Source organism: Ammospiza caudacuta, chromosome 16 (genome assembly GCF_027887145.1).
Source record: "Ammospiza caudacuta isolate bAmmCau1 chromosome 16, bAmmCau1.pri, whole genome shotgun sequence".
NCBI lineage: Eukaryota > Metazoa > Chordata > Aves > Passeriformes > Passerellidae > Ammospiza > Ammospiza caudacuta.
This window is the reverse complement of record NC_080608.1, coordinates 10,430,564-10,453,602: the sequence shown is the minus strand read 5'-3', so window position 1 is coordinate 10,453,602 and position 23,039 is coordinate 10,430,564. Positions and strand designations below refer to the sequence as shown.

Genomic DNA, 23,039 nt, shown 5'->3' with positions numbered 1-23,039 from the left:
ATAAAGTGTCCTTTTTGTTCAACATGAACCATCTATTTAAATGCCAATAAGGTACAAATTCAGAATTTATAAAAAAGAGGAAAGAAGAAGCAGAGCATGTGTAAGTTTCCTGTGTTTCTGTCTGCTGAACTGCAAGGCAAGGGACTGGATGCAAGACTAGAGGAGCAGGTTTGGGTCTTCATTAATGTTTTCATCTCTTTTAACCAGCTCTGTTCACCTGAATTTTTAACTCATTACGCAAATGAACAAAAACTTCACATTATGTCTTACTACTAAGGTTAATTAATTTTCTACAGTTGAAGATCACTGATTGTAACAACCAATTAATCAGAATTATTTGGTTTGTTTCATAAAAGAAGATGGATTGCATGGTGACTAAAGCTAGAGGCCAGATAAATGAAGCAAAATTCCCTACTCTTACTCCCCATATATATTAAAGAATATTTTCCTAGATATTGTCATAATAAAGCTGACAGTAGCAGTTGCAATAAAATAAGAAGCAGAAGCTATTATTTCTTACTAATATTAGTAAGCAAAAAAAAATTGAAAGGCTCAAAATATTTGCCAGTGAAAGGAGAAAAAAAAAGGGGAAACAGAAGAAAAATTGACAAAAATGCAAGAGAATCTGAAGTTACAAGCTGCAATGTGCATTAGTGACAGGCTGAATGTTAATTCTGAACAAAATATGTTAAATTTGAATGCAAACAGTGTTAATAAAAAGTTTGTAAAGATTTCCTTGCAGAAGTGACATAACTTCAATACTTGAAATATGTTCAGCAAGATCTCTACAAAACTATTCTTTTCTAGTAGACCTGCTGCTTGAAAAATTTACAGATTAATGATTCAGTCTGGGTCAGAACTGTGCCTGTAGTAGAAAACTCTTCTAATCCAAATCAAAACTGTTGTGACCGTCCTTCCATGACCCCCTTAAAAAAATCAGCTGCACAATCCTTTAGGTTTGAAGGACAAAAAAAATTACAGTGAAAATAATTGAGATTTCAATGAAATGCACAGCATGTTTTAGCCCTTGGATGTATTTTTCTTTTTTTCTTTTTTTCAAAACTTAACATAGTTTTGAAATTTGACACGGTTGTAAAAGAGCCTCTAGGTAAAAACTGTTCTTTATTTTAAAACTGCATGACATTGTATAGGAGAGTGTTCATTCAGATGTGTGAGATAACATAAGCCCTCACTAAGGGAAAAAATAATTTCAGAGTGAAGACCTAGAAAGGAGAAAGCACAGTGACAGAGAATGTTTATTTCATGACAAGTTTTGCTGCTGGAGTTAAAGTAAAATGTAAGCAAGACACTGCAGTAATTAGAGCGATCACATCACTAAGTGTTCACAAGATTTGTGAGCTTTTTCTCTTTCTGAATCCTGCAGGTGTAGTAGGAGGTCCTCAGAACACTGAAGCATCTGCTTTCCCTGGAAAACTCTGCAGAGAGGTAATGACAGAAATTGCCTATTCTCCCTAGGCACAGATCAAAGATAAGTTGAAGGCTATTGGGAAAGTATATTTTGCAATATTATTACTTATTAAAGATACTGTCCCAGGAAATGGAAAAGAAAGAAGACATGGGATGTTTTTTTGTAGCTGGCATTCATTAGAAACCAGTGAAGACCAAGGCAAAGGATTTCATCTTTCACAAATCATAATACAGTGTGTTTAATAACTATCATTTTAGAAATAAAATATGAAAGCACCAATGCTGGATCACTTCCAAATAATGAAAAGAGAAGAAAAAAATATCTCTAACACTTTTCCAGGAGCAAACTCATACTCTATCTCCAGAGATGATAATGAAAGATAATGTTTTATTTTCTCTAGGTGCAAATGATAATTGAATACTCGAGTCAGTTGGAGCTGTCTATATGCTACTGACTCTCTTCACAAGCTTAGCATGAAATAAATTTGTCACTCCACGAAGATGGGAGGTGATGACAGCACCATTCTAATTTGACTGACTTCTCAAAGGTGTGCTGGGAAGTTGTGGGAGTGGATTTTATTTCCAACAGCACTAGAGACTCAGTGAATCCTGAGTGCCAGCTGAGTGCCATAACCATCAGGCTGCTGGGTGAATTTGGCATAATTAATGAAGAGATCAATCTCTTCTCCAATTAACACCAAAGGAAAGGACTAAAACCTCCAGACTTTCAGGGAAAGAGAATTCAATAACTACTCAGAGAAGATCCAGAAGTCTATTCTACCTGAGTGACAAGGCTTGAACCTCTCTTTTTCACATTCTACATTCAAGGTCTCTTTGTCATCCTACTCACATTTGTGAGGTGAGAGACTTTCTTGTCAAGAACTATTCTTTAAATTGCTAGAAAATGTTTTGTTGAATTGACAGGAAAAGCAGTTTGTCAGAAGACTCCAGCACACATCTACTCAATGCTTAAAGCTGAAAGCTTGTTTTCATTTTGAGCTTATTTCTATTTCCACTTTCTCAAAATGTTCCAATGTTCAAAAAAAATCTCAGCAGAGAGTCAAGTCCAAACTAAGCAAATCTACAGAGATAATTTCACAAAGTTAAGAGCTAATCCAAGAACAATAAACCCCCCAGTTTTAAGTATTTTATCTAATTGCAATACTTGATTTCATAGAGGTAGCAATTTTACACTGACTGCAGTGACTGCAGTGCAAGATTTCAGCTTTATTTTTTTTTACCACGAGTTGGAGTAGGAAATAACTCTATGGGATGTGTCAGAATTTTTTATTTTTTAAAATTGTAGTTACTGAACATTCTGTATTTGCTTGTAATGAATCTTTTAGGATTTCATTGTAAAAGTAGAGAACATAAATGCAATAAGTGATAACAAAATGAAGGCTTGTTAATTCTCTCTTAACTAATTTGAAAACTTGTTAATCTTCCTGCCCTTGCTATTTCACAAAGATTTAATAACACAGATCTGTAGAAATGTTTTGTGATAATTATGCTCCATTAATGTAATGGAATCTGTCATGATGTATTTCCTATTTATTTATTTAGACAGCTCTATGCTGTAGCTGGTTAAGTAGCTTAGAATGACTATACAGATCAAAGACACCATAGAATAGTTTCAGTTGGAAGGGACTTGTAAAACATCATCGAGTCCAACCCCCTGCAATGAGCAGGAACATTTTTCTTATGCCCGTGATTTTTCTGCCCTGCCTCTCAAGACGTAGAAGGTGCTCATAGGAATTAAATTCTCATATATTACAAGACTGCTTTAAACCTTGAGAGAGAACAAATATTCTTTCAAAAGTTCTCAGGTATTACTCTTTGTGCCTAAAAGGTGAATGGCTCAGCGTCACCTATCTATACATAATTTGGGAGTAGAACAGTGATACCTGAGCAAACACATTTAAAGAAGCAAAATACTCGAGGTTGATTTCTAATCATGTTTAGCACTGCCTACATACAAAGCTTTGAGCAGAATGTACTTTGGTGGCTCATGTCCATAAATAATCTCATCTGTGGTTCATTGGTTGAAGAAATCTGATACAAAATGACTAAATTGAAAATCTGTAGGTAGAACTCTTGATGAGCTCTGGCCAAGCACTAAGGAGGTAATCATAAGCTTGTTAATAAAAAGAGAATGATAGAAATTGAAATATTAAAGAAGCCGGAAGTAATAGATTAAAAGTTAATTTTGATAACATAACATGCACCAAATAAGAAAATGATTGATGCAAGAAGCTCCTTTTCATTGTTTTCATGTGCTATTTCTTTCAGAAGAATGCCATTAGATGGAACTGCATGGCTCTGAAAGGGATCAAACACCAAAGACTATCTTTTTCAATTTTCTACTTTAGCTGACATTCACGTCTTTGTTGTTAATCTAGTTTGGAACTGGCAAACCTCTGTGGAAATATCTTCACAGCGCAAGTTTTTTGCAAGCTTCAACTCAAAAATGAAAGCTCGTTGATGAATTCCTTAGGGCAGTCTTGGCTATGGTTTCATCATTTTTCCTAGTGAAGTTTTGTGCCTGAAATGAAGGATGTTGAAGGAGATGTGAAATTTAGCAGAACTCTGCTGGAAACCACTCTCAGCTTTGGTGGAGCCAAAGCTCTCCCCCAGCAGAGCCCTACATGTAGGTAGGAAGCTGTGAATACTCAAGGCAGGAGGTGTGGAAGAGTCTGACCCAGCTGATCAGAATTTTAGCCTTTGTTATTGGTGCCTTTCACTGCCAGGGAAAGGCTTCAGAAGCAATAACTGGCAAATCTCAGCAGTGCAAAGGTAAAATAAAATAAAAAAAATAAAAACAGTTTTGCAAACAATAAAGATCAGTTTTTGTTGGTTTAAAAGCTATGTGTGTTGAGTCTGCACCACATGGAAGACACACAGTTGGAAAAAGCAGTAAACTGGCCAGCATCAAATGAAATGCAATATTTTTAAGGCCTAATTTGCAAATTTCATACAAAGTATATTGTTTGTAATATTGACTGCAATTGGAATGTATAATGCCATTTACCAAAAGGCAGATTTAAATTTAAATGCTGCATGTCTAACATTTTTCCAATATAACAGGATGCTGGAAATTGAAGAAAAACTTCAATAAAATTCCTTTACTGTAAACATCAGTCCCAATCTTACAAAAGCATGGCTTTTATTAGCACTAAAAAGACTTCCACTGAACACATTTATGTCCTGAGGCTTCTACAGCAAAAACCAGCAATAAATTTAGAATCTCCACTAAACAGATTATTGTATAAACACAGGATAATTTTTTGGTGCATTGGAGGTAATTTGTGAACATTAAATAGTAATTTACAACGGACTGGATTACTCAACAGATTTAAGATAGGGATAAAAAGCAAAAATACAGGCCCATATTAAATATTATCACAAATTTGCTTCCAGCAATTCTATGGTTAAGATTTTTATAAAGAACACAAAGAAGGTGAATCAGGAAATACATCCTTAACTTACTGGGCTGTGATAAACCCGAAAATATTGCAGATTCCAAGTCATGTGAGGATTAATGTAGTCATAGAAGAAGTCAGACAACAGCAAAGCAAAACTACATCCATGTGACCACCAGGGCCAGTGGTGAAATGGAATGGTGCTGACAAGAATCCAATGTGGAACTGCCCTCCTGGACCCCACATCCTCTTACAACAACCTGTTTGTGTTTTCATGATAGTGATGATGATGTATGAAGATTGATTGAAAAAGCATTGACAATCCAAGAATTATGAGGCTACTCCATATGCAAAGCCTAACAGCTTCTTAGAGAATGAGGATTCACAGGCAGTGAATCCCTTCCAATTTTATTCATTTGTTCACTATTCATTTGTTGGCAGATCTCGTGACATTTGCCAAGCATATGACATTTATATCAATTACAGTTTTCATTTCTTGCTCACTTTAAAGTGAGCAAGAGGAGCTTTACAAACAACAAAAAAGCCAACATCCCTTATGCTATCAACAGCTCACAGTCCAAGTCAGGAACAGAGAAATGCCATGGAGGAGGTGACTGAACTTTTAACTCTGCCTCCTTCCAGTTATACTGAGGGAAACAGGAACTTTTGGATGCTAACTTAGCTTTGGATGGTGGCTCTTAACAAGCTGATAAGAGCTATGCCAAGGGGTTTATATATGACCAAGATATAGTCCCCAAAAGAACCCACTGAGACAGTAAAACCACTGAAGAACAAACATGATGTTGTCCTTGTTTTACCTTTCATATATTTGAGTTTTCCTGCTGGCTTGTGTTTCCCATGAATCTGCTGCACAAACTTACATTCACACAGTAACTTTCAGACATGCATATTCCATCATTATACATTAGCTTACATATTAGTCAGAGCTCAGAGCTCTAAACACTGCATTTTATATATGGTTTGTATGTAATGCTGAACTAGGTATGGCATTTACTTCAAACTCTTCCCCTGGCCTCCTTTTTGTTATCATGTTAATAAAAAAATGTTTTACATTACAGAGAAAAGTAATTAGTGTGTGTTTCTAAGAAGGATGAAACAAATACAGAATATTATGCAGGAGTATTTAAAGCAGCAAACTGCTTTACTGCTTTATATATTTACAATATATATCAATTTAGAGATCACAAAGTGTCAAAGCCAGAGCTGTCCTCCAGAAAGCTCAGGTGAAAGCACAGCTGGAATAAAGACTTCCAAGCTGCACACATTCCAACAGGAGTGATGGAAGAATCATCAGAGGTTTAAAGCAGGCGTGGATAGAACAGCCATTTTAAAAAGAGGATTAATTTCAGAAATAAAAATTAAGAATTAAAATCTTAACATCTTTTTTGATAACTCAGAGTCACTGCAAAACCAAAGATCTAAAAAGAATTTAAACAGCAAGAAGATGAAATGATAATTTTGGGTTTCTTTCTTTATTGATCTTAGCAGCCAAACCCAATGATCTCTGCTACAAAGGAAAACTGAAACAGGCAAGAGGAATGTCTTTGTAAGAGAGCTTGATTTATAAGAAAAGACTATGAACATTTGCCAAATCTAGCAAAACAATAGAAGGTAATTATTCCAAAATAAATATTGAGGAACCATTTAGAAAAACTCCAAAAGTTTTAGCTGGATTTGAATAGACTTAGGCTAGATATTAGCCAGTTTCCAACAAGAAAGGTTTGGATGTTCAGGATTCACCCAAATGGAGTAAAGGAGGCAAAAAACCTTATTATCTTTAAGATAGAACTTGATAGGCTTATGAAAAAGTTTATTTTATACTTTTGCAGAAAGATTAGACTTAATGATCCAAGAAGTCACTTCTAGTCCATTTTTATATACTGCTAAAAGCATACAACTAGAAATATTATAAGCGGGAATATTGCAAAGAGGTATTAAACTCATTCAGTAATAGTATCTTTAAACGCAAAAACCTATTTATCAATGCCAATTAAAGTGCAGAAAAAAAGAAATTATTTTCTCATTCTGTTCAACATGAAAGTGCTCTGATGATAGCAAAGGTACCCAGAAGTATTCAGGTGGTTTCAGTGAGTGCTCTGAAGCTGGTCTGAAAGGAACAACCAGCAGGAGATTGTCTCAATGCCCACTGTGCCTCCTTTGTGCTTGCAGCTCTCTCTGGGGAAAGCAGAGCACAGTGAGGCAGGAGATGCAGGGTAGAAGCCAATCACCTCAGCAGTGAGATGTTCACCCAGCAGCCTGGAGCTTGGTGGCTGTGAGTAAAATACCCTGAATCCCCTGCTGACAGCAAGAACAACTTCATCTCCTGGCATGGCCAGCACAGACAGGGATGAGGATGCTCTCTAAAGTCTGTTATTAGAGAGCTGTGCATTACCATATATTTAAAAAATTACTCATGTCTAGGAAGAGCCCATCACCGTGCACTACTCTAATGAGGCCTAAAGCTGCTGGAGTATGAAGCAGTTCTGTGGAGAGAGAAGCAGAGTGGCTACCTGGCCTTGGGATGCAGAAAGTCCAGGCTGTTGGTGACAATCTTGTGCAATTCCCATGGGAGGTGTCTGTGCTCTGCCTGACCATGGTTTTTCATGTGTACATTTTTCTGTAGAAGTTTGGAAATTCATGGAAATACCAATATGCATGGTGTAAAATTTGAGCTCTTTTTTGCTTTGAGTCAGTAATCCAATATGAATTTAAAGATGACTGCAGTCATCTTTGACTTAAAGCCAAGGAAGGATCTTTCGTAAGTTTGTGAATTGTTCAGGGGTCTTTGCCTCCGAGTTTTCAAATATACCAAAGTCAACAACATACCTAGAGCTTGGGAAAGCCAGAAAACAGCCTAAAAGGAACATGATTTCTCATCTGTTGAGAGGACAGACCATAGCCAGCTTCCTCCAGAAAGCAATCAGCCGGAGGGTGTTTGTGCAGAAACCCCTGGCAGCAAGTAGGTCACTGGAGGCTCAGAACTGAGTCAGCTCACATCAACGTGTGGGATGAAAGCCAGTCCCTTCACAGCCTCTCCACATGGTCTCTTCAGTTAAAAGCAATTTAATGCAGGCAGAGCTGAAACTGAGAAATGGACCACTTTGAGGGGGAGACCTACAGTTTACAAATGACCCTGGCTCAGTAGAGTAATATCTGCTTTTAACACCAGTGAGTGCTGTTCCAATATTCAAGCGTCTTTGGACTGAATCCTGGGCAGTTACTGATGGAAAATCTCTTGGAGGAAAAGCTATTAACCTTTGGGAGTTCATGCTTAGATCATAATTTTCATAATCAAAATTTTAGAAATAATGTAATGGGGAATAAAGGATAGTGCCAGACTCGTATGCTGTTCTCTCTTAATAGTCATTCGTCCCCTCGAGCACTTATAGATTGATGGCACATCATGCCACGTGCTCTCTGTCTTATGAAAAGGCAACTTGGACTCCATAACAAAACAAACATTCCTTATTTCCATGTGTCTGTTACTTGCCTGTTGCAAAATCCCAAGCTCTTGTGCTGTAGTGGAGGCACCTTTGTGGTCAGGCAATCTGGAGATGAAATACTTTTAAAAGCTTTCAAGTTTCTTCCAAGGACTTGCACATATCACTTGCACACCCCTTGCACATCACATTATCTACTGCACTTGGCTGTGACCTCAAAGGCCCCTCTCTCCTTGATTTTTCTGCTTCTCATTTCTCTTTGTGGACAAACAGCATGAGCCACAGTCAAACTGTGCAATGTACCGTGAGGGATTGGATATTAGTAAGAATAACAGTCTTTACAGAGTAATGCACTGGAGTTAACAACTTACAAAAAATACCCCAAACAACAAACATTTACTCAATCCTGTTCATGTCTAGAACTTTCATTCACTGAGGATTAAAGTAACTCTCCAAGATTCTATCAGAGCTGCCCTTGGGAATAATATGTCTAAATTCTGGCAATTTTCCCAGTACAATGGCTTTGTTTGAAAGTAACTTAATGCAATCTATTTGGTCTTGTGGTTGCATGTTTCATCAAATATTTCAATGCTCTTTCTTCATAAGCAACAATTTATGCCAGTAGATTAATCAATACTCAGCACTAGAGGTAGATAAAATGTTTTTCATAAAAACATTCCTTTTCTTTTTTTCTGTTTATTTTTTTTCCTAGGAAAAGTCAGATTTAGAGAGTTCAAATCAGTTTGCAGATATGTGTAAATATTGTTGTATTGTTATTTGGGAAAAAATCCAACCTATTTGAAATGGCTTTCTTTTATAATAAAACAATGGTCAAAAGATTTTCTTTTGACTCTGAACTGTTCAGTTTTCTTCCCTCAATTCTGAAAACATTAACCAGCAAAAGAATTAATTGATGCTCATAAATAAATCTGCAGGTAAAAAATAACTCATAACTGTGAATTCATCCCAAAATTCACCAAGACCACTGGAGATACATAAAATAATTATGATATTTATGAGGTTTTGGTTGGATATTAGGAGAAGTTTGGGCACTGGAAGAGGCTCCCCAGGGCAGTGGTCACAACATGAAGCCTGACAGAGTTCAAGGAGTATTTGGACAATTCTCTCAGGCATGTGGGGGGATTCTTGGGGTGTCCTGGCAACTGGACTCTATGTTCATTGCCCAAGTTTGGTTCTCCTATGGATTTCTCACCTACTCAGGCTTTGAAAAACATTACCACATAAATCAGGCAGAATTAAATGAGCTGAGGACCAAGCCCTCCATGGCACCAGTCAGGGCACTGGGAATGTGGGAGCAGAATTTCAGCACAAGAAGCTGTAACCCCCAGAGGAGCCCTTGGTATTGTGCCAACCCTTCATTAGCATTAGCAATGGGACAAACAAGAAAAAACACAAGTCAGAGAGAACAGTAAAACAACAGGGTTGAGTTTTTAGGCCCTATTTTAGCAGCTTTTAAAAGGTGATTGTTGATGTAATCATAGGCATTGAGGAATAGCACTGTTTCAAATCCTTGCTTAGGTGCACAACTTTTCAGTAAATCCCTAAAAGTGCATTTGCTGTGGTCAGAGATTTTTCTGTAATGCTCCCAGCAGCTCTCCAAAGCAGGTGGGTCACTGATATCCTGGCAGTGATTGCTTTGACTTCCCCTTTTGGATACAATTTAAAGCACTCACTGGCAAACCAAAGCAATGCTATAAAAATGCTCTATTTCACATATGGGGATGTTTTACTTGACTTGTTTTGAACAGAGTCCTTCCTAACCAGAAATGGTGCATCAGCTGCAGGATTTGTAAAGAAAGAGAGGGAGATTTGTCTGCTCCTTGTGGGTAAGTGTAGTTGCCAACACTGGCATGCTGGTCAGACCAAGGCATTGACGTGTAATTTAGAAGAACAGATGTTTTATCTGGGAACTTGTCCAGATCTTAAAAAAAAAAAAGTGAGAAACTCAGTAGTAGACTCTTTTGTCAGCAGCATTATCCTTAAAAGTCCTGGAGAAATAGTGAGTAAGTAGCTGGATTTCTAAGACACAGCAGAGAAGCAGGGAAGATGTGTGACTATCTTTGTGAGTGACTTCCATTGCAGTGATGAATTAATTGGTCATTGCTGGCCAAATTGACTGAACAAAGCTGTAAACCCTGGACATGTTAGTATGGCCATTATTTTCACATCAATCCTCTCTTCTCACTCTGTTCTTTTGAAAAGAGCCCAAGAGTGACATCTTTCCTTCCCATCCGCTGCACTGTCAGCACCAGCAGCACAAATGGCTTAAAGTAAAGGGACTGAGAATGCATGAGATAACTTTGAGAGACATTTACTACTGCCTTTCATGCAAAACTGAGCTAATAAAGACTTCTCCTCATAGATGTCCAAATTGAAAGGGGTTTTAATCCACTCAAGATTTCATAAGACTCTATCACTAGTACAAGGACTATTAAGCATGTAAGGAGGCACCTCCAAATTTATCTTTTTCACACTCTTCAATTACAACTCAGTCTTGCCTTTTCTCTAATTGTACTGTCCAATTCATACTGTAAATAGTATGTGCTGAGAGGATGTGCTGACAAAACTCTATTATCTGTCTGAAGTACCTCTCAGACATCTTCTGCCTTAACTTCTGAAGTACTAACAGCTTACTAGAAAAATTAGTTGGTTAATGCCCATGGAGAAAGACAAAAAAAAAAAATAAACTACCCAGTGGTACTCCCCTGTTATTGTTTGGGTTCTCCCATCTTTCTGCTTGTGACAGGCTCTTCAAGAAAATACATACAAATAAAACACAAACAATTAACAAGGATAAATATACCAACAGGAATCCAAATGATGCTATTTTGCAAAATTCCCTTTGGGCTATGCCCTTTTCCCTGAATTGTACATAGTAATCAAATGAAAACCAATTATTTTCAGAATCAGTATGAAAAGGAACAAGAGACTGAAAAAAAAAAATCTACAAACACAGCAAGGTTAATTGGGGAACCAACTGATAGTATCAGTAGATCCAAAGGGCAGAGGGTTGGAATTGGATGATCTTTAAGGTCCCTTCCAACCCAAACCATTCCATGATTCAAGACCCAGGGCTGCTCACGAGGTGACTGTGCAGGGGAGGAGGAGCAGGGAAGGAGGAGGCTGCAGATGCTGCACAGGAGAGGCCAGACTGCCCCTGGGGCAGGGTCTCAGTAGCTCAAATAACACATTTCCATGCAACTCAATTTTCTACACTGCTACTGAGCTCCTGCAGTGGTTTAAAAAGCAGGCATTCCAGCAGAAAGGAGATGAGATGGGAATGGTATCGTGCTGGCACTGGTGATTTCAGAGTTTGCAGCACACTGTGCCTGGAAAACCACAGCTCTCCAGCCAGGCAGGCACTGGGGGACACAAACCAGCACAGCTCTGTCTGGGAGGCTCAGCAATAACAAAGGTGTTGCTCTCCATTACTTCTTGCTGAGCCAACATCCTGTGCAAAGCCACTGCAGCAAGTTGATAATGATGCATGAAATGTAAAATCCTCCTGAGCACACCCAAAAGCACCTTGGATGTGCAAAACAATCACAGCAGCACCGTGTTATTTGGTAATTGTTACTACATGTGCCCTCACTAATATATTCAGATTTTAGCTGGTTTTACATAGGTGCAACTCCACCCCTTTTAATGTGTTTACTCCTGATTAACACAGCATTTAATATGACTGGAGTCAGATGTACAGCAGTATTCAACTCAGGCACAGAAAAAACCAGAATGCTGTGGGACTGAAGATGAAAACCTTCAGGGGGTGTCACACCACTGATTCAAATCAACAGACAATTTGCCCTGGTTACTTCCCTCCTTGACCTGTGTACCCTCTGAGGCCAGGCTAGCAGGGTACATGGAGAATAAAATCACTGTAGGGTTATGTGTGCCATGGTCACATATCAGCAGTAGTTCTTTCAGCATTGCAAAACTTGCTGGAAATTGTTTGGAGAATTTTCAAACTAAGTTTTCAATACTTTTTGATTTATCTCCATAGTCACAGTGCTACTCAAAGGTTTGCTGAAACAGCTGCAGGCAGTGGAGGAATCATAGAGAGATCACATGAAACACAGCTTCCTTTCTGCAAAGAAAGGATATTCAGTTCCTCTGCACCATTCCTCTGAACATTTTGACTACTTTGGAGACGTTAAATACTGGAAATAGCTCAGAAAGCATTTGGCTCAACATCTGTGTCTATATATCACAAGGACTACTATATAATGCAACGATTTAAACCAGGTTTCAATCCATCCTCACTAGAAAATATAAGCTACATAATGTCAAAAATATCATTAGAGTGTGAGCACTGCACATAGCAGACTCCTAACTTCCTTCCAGGGATCATTCCATACTGAAAACCAAATACTGAACACACTGCCTCATGCACATTACACCATTAACTTTGGATTATCAATCAAGGACTAATTTTTCTTACAGGATTAGCTTCCTCAACCAGGTGACAGTGAGGAAAGATGAGATGTAGTACATGGGAATCAGATCATCCTGAATTCAGTTTGGCTTAAACTAAATTCAATGCAATATTGGCTGATAACAACATTTGGGGACCTGAGCTGTGTTACAGGCAAATTTTTTCTTCCATACTAAACAGAGAGAGAAACTGAATAGCAGTCCCCAGATTTATCACTCAAACACAATGAAAGCAAGACAATGTATTCTCCTTAAAGTGCAGACCAAGCATTCAGAGCTGCTCATTACAGCAGTACACAATTTATTCTGTTCTATATCTGCAGGCAGGTGGAGGGGCTGATAACTCCAGTTTAATTCTGGGTCTTGACTCATGCTCTGGAGATACTCAACTCTAATTTCCCTACTGCTTCTACTAGTTCTCCTTCCAAAATAGGGCAAAGTTACCTTTTTTTTCCTCAACATTTGTTTATAAATGTCTCAATTCTTGGTTGTAACATATCTCAACCCATGATCAGTAGGCTTTTCTTCTTCTATTTGTAGCTTCTCTCAGTGAAGTTCTGTGGTCTAATTTGAACATTTTGGCCTTGTCACATATTAGCTAGGCCATTTGCTCTTAATTCAGTCATTCAGCAATCTGATCTGCCGATTTCTCTAGTTATAAGACTTCTCAAGGAGTTGCTCTACAAAATTCCACCAACATTTTTCAGCTCTTTAGCAAATTTAGGCAGACGTTTGATACACTTAAAAAGAAATCCTTATTAATCTCCTGCTAATTACTTCTAATTAAGTTACCAGAAGTGTAGATATTTCTGGCACAGTGTTTTCATATTTCATGTTTTCAGTTTTTAAAATATGCATAATTACTTCTCTCTGGGGGGAGCAAATCCCTCCCAGAACTGGGAGAGAATTCTGCAATCCACACCACAGGATACAGCATGTTCTGGGTCATCTTTTTTAAATATCCTCAGCTATAAATACAAAACATCTGTCTTTTTTTTTTTTTTTTAACCCAAATTAAAATTTAAAAAAAATGTTGCAAAATGATGGGGTTTTTAATATGAATTTTGGAGTTTTCTCATTTTCCTTCTTCTCCCACACTGGATGTCTGTGGCAGACACAGAAGCCTGGAGGAAGGGGAAGGTTCCTCACCTGTGCACCAGCTGCTTGCGGCTCACGCAAATCGCGGTCTCGTAGTCGTGGGTGACACACACTTTGTGTGGGCTGCACTTCACCTTCAGGCAGGGATCTTTGGATGGATCAAGGGCTATAAAAAATTAAAAATTATTATCACTAAATCATTAAATTATTAAATAATTTTAAAAAAGATTTATCATTAAATTATAAAATCATTTAAAAAAGAAAGTGAGAAATGCACACAGAAGGCTCTCCCGGCAGGTGACAACTGGTTAGAAGGAACATTCCCACACGTGAGTGAACAAATACTTTGATATTTTATAGTATGTGCTGCTGTTTTCAGACTGCATGGGAAGTAGAGAAGTTTACACAGAAAAGATAGATGGAGAGCTTAAAGACTCATTACTGAGCATTACTAATTGGTGTTCACATTAATATTAGACATGAGACTTTGGGATGAAGTTCTGGTTTAACAATCTATATCACGCTGTTTATTTCACAGAAAAGCTATGTCTGCATAAAATGTACTCAAATAATAAAATGACCAGTATTTTAGAAGCTAACTAATAACTGATATAATGCAGAGTGCTAATAAATTTAATTTCACAGCTGCTGTAAAACAGACATAATATTTTTAGAGATAATTTTTAATTTTTTACAGCTAAGCATCCCCTGTATTCAAAATGCTTGAGTAGAAAAGCTACAACAAAATAATCCTGGCTTTCATACAACAACCTGCAGCACCAGCATGCTGTCAGAGTTGGGATCAGACAGCACCATGACTTGCCATCTCAGAGCAAACATGTCCAGGCTCTTGTCCCATTTGAAAGGTATCTGTCTAAATTCATTCTTCTACAAAAGAAGGTTTCTAAAATCAGCAATAAGACATTTTCTGTCAAAATGAATTACAAGTATTCAAAATATGGTTATGTTAACATGTCAGAAGGAAAGTCTCTGCCATACCAGTCACACAGAGAAATTTCACTTTTGTTTGAGAAGTGATTTTTAGAGAAGCTCTTTTTGGACATTCTGTTGCCATGGATTTGACTTCTGCTCCTCTTCAATGTCTTTAAATCCCATTTTCCCTCTCCCATACCTCCTCACATCTTGGTCCATTCTTGGAAATGGGCAACTCTTGGTTTTGTCTTGGGGATGGTATAAAGCTCTTTCTTGCCCTTTACAATAACCATTTCTGATTTCTACTGAATAATCAGAGAAACTTTCAAAGGAGACTATTTGAAATAGAAGAAGTTTCAGTTTGCTGTGTACCAGATTTCTCTGAGAGCAAATATATTTCCAACAAGCAGAGGATTCTTCTGTTTTCCTTCGGGTCTGAAGTGCTGCAGCTGTTCTGTGCTGGGTTAAACAGCCACAGCTACAAGCTCCTGCCACATTAACACCCATTACACATTTGTGATGGGCAATTAAGCTTCACTAGTGCATATGTATTTACTGGAATGCCTTTGGTGCAAGACAGGGGGAAACCGTAAAGACAAAGCAAAAGTGCTAAAAGCTTTTTCTTTTAAACCATTAAAACTGATAGAAGAGGTGAAGTGAGCAAGGAAGGAGAAAAGACCATCTGTTTCCTACACCATAAACAATAAGGCAGCAACATTCAATGTGTTGCCGTTAGGAAAATACATAGGCAGTGTTTGAGGAGACAGGGTCTATCCCACTGGAAAGACCAAAGGCTGTCAAGGCTCTTCAGGGATGTTTTGCTGTTGCCTTTTGGTGTCTTTTTTAAAGCCAGACAGATGAGAAGTATATGATTCCCTGCCCTTTACATTTCCAGAACACAAACAGTGAGAGACACCTTCTTAATCCTCTTACTTCACTCTCACTGGGGGCTGAGTTAAGGACTGAGGGAGATCTTCGACAGGGATTTAAATGGCAAACCACAGTTTCCTGTGCTGGCTGTCTACCTGGATATTCTTGGACTGCAAACCAGTGAAACACCCTCCTTCTGCAAAGCCTGTAATGAGTGAGCACCACTTGGAGCGTGCAGGGTCACCACATCATCGTTTCAGTGCCTGAGGTGGTCCAAAGGTCATATCCACACACAAATTAATGACCAGAACTTTTGCTCTCTTGCAGCTGGCCTTGCTCTGTTGCTGGAGCCCATGAACATTGTTTGCTTCTGCTGGCAACACATCCTTGATGCAAAATGCTGCATCGACAAAAATCGCTGTGCAAACTGGCTGGGAGCCCAGGGCTAAGAGCTGCCAGGAGCTCTGGGCTGCTGGTAAGCACAGCCTGGCCTTGTGCTCAGTGTTCCATCAGCCAAAACCTGAGGAGTGGGGATGTAGCTTTAGCCTGGAAAGTCAATACTAGTTTGGCATGAATAAGGAGCAAAATTTAGGCCCACATGGTCTATGAGACATCATGCACAGCTACAATACTTAGTGTTTTTTCACAGCAAAATTTACTCTAATCGGTGAATCCATTCCAGGAGCTATTTAGGTCTTCCAAGGCAATAAAAATGCATGCAGTTCTGAAATAACATCACACTATACATTACTGGTAAAAGGAACACAACTTTCAGTATTTTGCAATCTAAAAATTTTCTATCCTAAAAGAAAAAACACTGTTGAATAATCATCAGGAAGGAAAGCAATGGGAAAAGATGTGGTTGGAAATCCTAGCCTCCATTTCCTTACAAATCTGGCCTCAAATTTCTATACCTTTGTGACTTGCTTCTAAAATCTGACAACAATAATAATGTTGACAATAAATCCTCCTGATTTCACCAAGTATTGAGAACTCTATAATTTCATCATCACTGTGCCCCAAGTGGCCTCCAAGCACAACATCTCCCACCAGCCCTCTCTATTTGCAAACAACAGGTCTAACATAGTCCCTCACTGAGACTGGTGGGCTCATCCACCAGCTGTGACAAAAAGTTGTCCTCCACACACTCTAAAAACTTCCTGGACTGCCTTTTTTCTGCTGCATTAAGTTCCCAGCAGATGTCTGGTAGGTTAAAATCACTGACAAGAACAAGGGCTGGTGATCCTGAAACATTCTCTAGCTGTTTATAGAATGAGTTGTCCACTCTTCCTCCTGGCTGGGTGGACAATGACAGACTCCCAGTAAGATGTCAGCCTTGTTGGCCTTCCCCTCAATTCTCACCCACAGGCATTGAATCTCATTGTCATAAGTTTCAACACCCATGGCATCAAAATCTTCCCTAATATAAAGGACCAATGGTGGAAAACCTCATGAAAACCCTTAAATGGAACACATAATAGAAACATCATTTATTATTCATTACAAACAGCCCTTACATGCAGTTCAAAACAGTAATTTATCAAATAAAAGCCAAAGCGTGGACTTTGTCAGAAGACAGCAAAACCCCATGATGTGGATTGTTATTTCTGGATATTTTTTCCCTTATGCAGAATACATGATCCATATGAACATAAAAGTTCAAAGCATGGATTTATAAGTCTACAAAGTTCCTCAACATGTTAAATCCATTTGGAAGGTTGTTCTACTGCTAAGCAACACAAGCCCTAAGGAGAGTTTGTAATAAGAAACAATTTCTGAAATATGCTAATCAAAGATCATGCTTTGTTAATCAGATTTCTACATGACTAGGAGCAGATGCTCATCACTGGGAGAAGAACACACCCTTGGGAATAAGACGAAACATAACAACCATATTTGTCATTACAGTTCTTTTTGTCCTAAAGCAATGAGTATGAACTCTTTGAAAATGAAGAGCTAAAAGTACAAATAAACAAAGTGACAAGAAGATGTTACTTTATCAGCTTGAAAGGAAAACTACAGCCATCCCTTCACTATGTCAGAGAGTCTGCACTCAGCTCTGGCTGCACAATAATAACAAAAATACCTTAAGTCTGGCTTTGAGATGTGAACATTTTCCCAATTTTTCTTTAGGCTGAGTCTGAAGGTGAAACTGATATGATTAATTAATCTCACTTTAGAGTGGCTGAGCATTCATTCAACATTTATGTAGGGAGATATGTGTCCAGCCAGTACTGGAATTAAATGTTTCACTTGGACAAAAATTCTCTGATGAAAACCCCCTTCAGTCATCCTCCCTATCATTTTTTGAACCCAGGCTCCATGGTTTCCTGTTCTGAGAATTTTCCATGGATACTGGGTCTCCAAGGGAAGGATCCATCCCAGGAGGCAGCTGCCTGAAATATAGTACTGGACATCTCAGTATAATCATTTTCAGAAGATTTTTATCTTGGAAAGATGTAGGAAATTAGAAAAAATATCTTCTTGGCTTATGAATCTCACTCTTCCTCACTTCACACCCAGAAGTTTCTGTTGCTGACATTTACTTTCTGGGAAGCTGGCCTGGTAGTCAGAGCTGAGAAGTCTCTTCCTTTTTTTTTTTTTTTTTTTTTTTCTGGCCTAGCTTTTATTATGCAGGGCAACCTAAATTCCCCCTTAAAATGATAAATCTTCTATGGTAATATCAGAGACAGACCAAAGTAATCGGTAGATGATAAATACCAGGGATTGCAGGATTGCATCATTCTCTAAAAACCTCCTAATGATATGGTGACATTGCTTTCCAATACCAAAAGGGCTGCAAACACCAACTGCATCCCAAATCTCTTTCTGTCCCAGCTCCACACAGCAGTCCAGAGAACTTTCCCCTATGGACTGAACACACTTTCCCTCTCCCCTCCTTGCACCATTCACCAGAGCTGTGGATTTGCAATATAAATCAACGTTGGACAAAGACCTACCAACAGTGTTTGAAATACTTTTCTATTACATTTCACATTTTTATTTATTACCACAATAAAAAAAGACTTATGACTTGCAGGAAATCTTAGTTCAGTCAATGGCAGTAGAGGGGGAAGTTGCTGTGTAAGGATGTAGTCCCATATGCTGTGCCAGTGGGTCACTGTGTTAATCACAACAGAGCCAATTTGCTTTTCACACATTTGACTTTAAAAGGGTGATAACAAATAAATACTTTCAGTGTCTCACAGCAATGGATGTGTAATCCTGCAGAAACTGTACAACTAGTTCACAACAAGATTTATGAGGTTGATTCTGTTTTTATGACCATTCCTTAGGGGGAAGAGAGTATTTTAAAAATGTAGCTGTTTAGTGAAGCTGAAATGAACTGCACAATAAAAAAGAGACGGTGCTATGTAAATATTGGGGGGTTTGTATTTAAAATTGCCTGCCAATAAGCACTATGATCATTCAGTGACAAAATAGTCCTGCATAATGCAATGTCAAGAGCAGTTGCTTTTATGCAATCCCCTTGAAACTGTTCTGACTATACAAGAAAAGAACATCTGCTGGGGAGGTATGATGAAATGGAAAATGAGACCTGCTGTTTTCAATACAAAGATCCTAGTGTGCATTTTAATACAAAAGAGATCGATAATAAAACGAAGTCAATTAATGATGCATTACATGATATGTGTGCATTTCAATATCTGTGTGTTACTTGATTCCAGCTATGCTTCACAAGCAGGCAGGAGAAGGAAAGCACAGTTCCTGGCTGTAGAGGCCAGGAGATGGGCAGGGAAGGGAAGGGCAGGAATGGGAAAGCTGCGAATGAACAGCTCTGGGCAGGCAGTGGACAGAAGGCTCTGACTCCTCCTGCCCTCTCAGCATGAAGCTGAAGTGACATCTAATGTCAACCTGCAGATCTAGGAGGGAAGGTTTCAAATCAGCATCATGTGTCCACTTCCAGCAGAGTGAGGACCAAAGAGAAAGTAACTGAGGCTGCTGAGTAGGGCCTTGGAGGAATTTTACTCTATGCTTCCATGAAAACCATCATGGAGCAAATGTGAGGGAGCCATTAAGCCAGCTGAAACATGTTAATAAAAATTCCTACAAGCTGCCTTGATTTTTGCTAGGGAAAGGACATATTTCCAACACATGCTGGCTAAGACTAGCTTTGGCTTTAACATTTTGGTTATTTGAAGTACACCACAGCCTTCCTATCAGAGTTAGAGCGTCATCAGTTTCATGGTGAATTTATGCTATTTTTTCTGAGGTGAAAATGGTAATACATATTAACTTAAAGAGCATTTCTCTGTGAAGGCATGGTAAGTTTCCAGCGCTCTAGTGGTAAACTGGAGCCAATCCATGAGCTGGGGTTAGACTGTCACTGGGGCTCCATCCAGGTGCAATGGGAATCCCCCTTGAATGGACAAGATGTCCCAGGAAGCCCCCGATGGAATTTCAGGCTTTTACAGATTCAGAAGAATTTTTTCTTTGTTGGAGCCAAGTGTAACATTTATTCTCAGAGTTGATACTGTTAATAATTCTGGTCTTACAAAGTGTTATTTAACAAAGGATTACAAGACCCACCCAGCATATAAATGTAAATAATACCAATGGTTTTATTCTGCTTCTGCAAATCTTGCCATAAATCATTCAGCTTCATTAGGGAGAAAATTTGTGTTAGCCCACCCCCAAGTTTAGGAGAGAACATGTCCTCCAACCACCAGCTCTGATATTTAAGTCTCTCTCTCTCTCTCTCTCCCCTCAGAGCAGTTTGGATACAGAAATCAATCCAGCTTAACATTAATTACTGAATGTTTCAAATACGTATATGAATTATTTTCAATAAATGGAATTTCCCAAGGCAGTTAGGCAATAACATCTCAAACTGTCAGCATTTGCTCCATCCCTGTGTAGTATTTTTGTACAGCTTTGTTTTGGAGCACTCTAACATCTGAGAGGCTGAAGATGCTGATACAGTGCACAGAAACATCTATTTTAATTTTTACAGACACTTTAAAAATCGCTTTTTATAACTGACATATAATTGGTTTTGACATTGCTGAGGGCCATCCAAGGCAGAAGATGCTTCAAAGGACTCTGCAGATTTCCTTTCTGAAGAAAAGGATAAGAACCCTTGGTATTTAAATTAATTTTTCTGACGAATATACAGAAATCCAATTCAGTAGAAAAATTAAAAAAAAAAAAAAACTGAAGAAAAGAGAAATAGGACAGGACTGGAAGTTAGGAAATGTGCTTCCACTGGTGGGTGTGATAATGAATCACAACCCTCAGTGCAGGGGCCCTTTTCACAAACAACTCTCCTGCCCTCCAGGCAAGGTTTCCCCTACGTGCAAGGATGGCTCACTGCCATCAGTGCAATGAGTACAATCCTGCAGCAGAGCCACGGTGCTCCCTCAGCTCCAGGCAATTCCACTGTTGGATAATTTGTGCTTGCACGTGTGCCCGAGGGTGTGTTTCTGCATATCTCACTGAAGGCAAAACAGACTTAAAAAAGGCCCCTGACAGAAACATATTGGTCAGATGTTACATTCAATTATTAATTCCAGGGAACAGTGGGGTTGTAAAAATCACCCCATTCTCTGGGACTCAGAGGGCTTTGGCAGATGTTTAATGACAGCAGCTCTACTGATTCTACTCTGGTTTAGAGTTCCCAAAACCCCCAGGTGGTCCAGCTTCAAACTTCCTGGGATGGAAGTGAGAGCTCCAAAACACTGCTCTATACTTTAGTTAGTGGAACGGGAGGAAATGCTGAACCCTCTGTGCCTGCCTTGCATGGAGGGCACAGTTCTGCAGGATGGGCTGGGAGAGACCCTCAGGACAGAAGCAGAGCTAAAGGTGACAATTTCCTACCACTGCTCAGCTCTGTGGCCTCTCACCAACACAGGGAGGACACAGTCCCCGTCCCCAGGCTCTCCAGGGATCTCCGGCACTCCAGCCTTTCCCTGCTCTGCCTCAGCAGAGAGAGAGACATTGGGAGAGCCATGGGGAGAGCCATGGGGAGAGCCATGGGGAGAGCCATGGGGAGAGGGCCATTGGGAGAGGGCCATTGGGAGAGCCATGGGGAGAGCCATGGGGAGAGCCATGGGGAGAGCCATGGGGAGAGGGCCATTGGGAGAGCCATGGGGAGAGCCATGGGGAGAGGCATTGGGGGAGAGCCATGGGGAGAGGGCCATTGGGAGAGGGCCATTGGGAGAGCCATGGGGAGAGCCATTGGGAGAGGGCCATTGGGAGAAGCATTGCTGACCTGGTCCCCCTGGGTGCTCCAGGCCCTCATCCAGGATGGAACACCCTCCCTTGCACTTCCACTTTCAATTTCCTGGCAAATGAGTGTGAGGAAAAGAGAGACAGCCTGGGAGCTCTGCACTGGTAGATCAGGCTGGCTGGTAACACCTTGCCAAAGGATTCTAAGTCAAATTTAAGTTTTGTAAGAGGCTGAGGCTGCGTTTTGCATATCTGTCATTGAACTGGGTCCTGTGACACCACCTGATCCCCTTAAACCTTGAGATCCCAGCGCCAGAACAGAGCTCTGCTTCTTTCCAAATACCTGAAAGATTTTATTCTCTTTGCTGCTGGGAAAATACTGAGAATAAAAACTAAAAAGTTATAATAACATCAAAACCATACAAAAGACTCTATATCATCATAAATAAATTAAAAAGGAGAAAGTATATTTAACTTAACTTTGAGATTTCTGAATGCTTGGACCTAACAACCCTATGGTAAGTTTGAAGTACTGAATATAATTTCTCCTGTGAACTGACTTAGATTATTTCTGCTTTCTGTTACACTGGAGTGAATTATAATTTATTTAGTGGGATTTAATTTAATAAAAATTATGTTATTCCAAGGCCAATGAAAACAAACCAGGTTATACATTCTTGTGAAAATAATATTTGAAATTATTCATGCATAATTAAAAATATACCATTCCCATTTCAGATTAATGCAAATATATATTTTAACATACTCAGAGAGGATTTGCACTGCATGTTGTGAAACACTTCTGTAATACTCCTGAAGTTGTTGGAATTTATACTTCAACTGAACTAGTAATATAATAGGTAGAAAATTGCTATGATTTAATTCAGATAGCTAACTCATAAGACACTGAACCCTTTTCCAACTCTGATTAAAAGCTATAATGAAGTTTAATACTATGAACTATGACTAGAAAAAAAAATGAAACAGTAACTCTTTTATATTTTTCACAGAGGAGAATATTTAACCAATCACATTTTATTATTCAATAGATTTTTTGTCATTAAATCTCATTTCAAAACATGAACAACACGTATATTTTTAATGCTTGTTTTTAGAGGTAAATGCAGAAGAAAAACTGCATCACTATTAATCCCGATTCCATCAGCAAATAGTAAAAAATAAGGACCAA

General features: G+C 38.9%; 1 protein-coding gene across 1 annotated transcript in view; it reads right to left on the bottom strand.

Moving 5' to 3' along the window:
- Window positions 1–23,039, bottom strand: part of SPOCK1 (SPARC (osteonectin), cwcv and kazal like domains proteoglycan 1) — a 264,357-nt gene that overhangs the window by 98,720 nt on the left and 142,598 nt on the right. Inside the window, exon 4 of the mRNA XM_058815131.1 lies at window positions 13,910–14,024. Coding sequence (XP_058671114.1) covers window positions 13,910–14,024 — 115 coding nt within the window. The remainder of the gene's footprint in view (window positions 1–13,909; window positions 14,025–23,039) is intronic.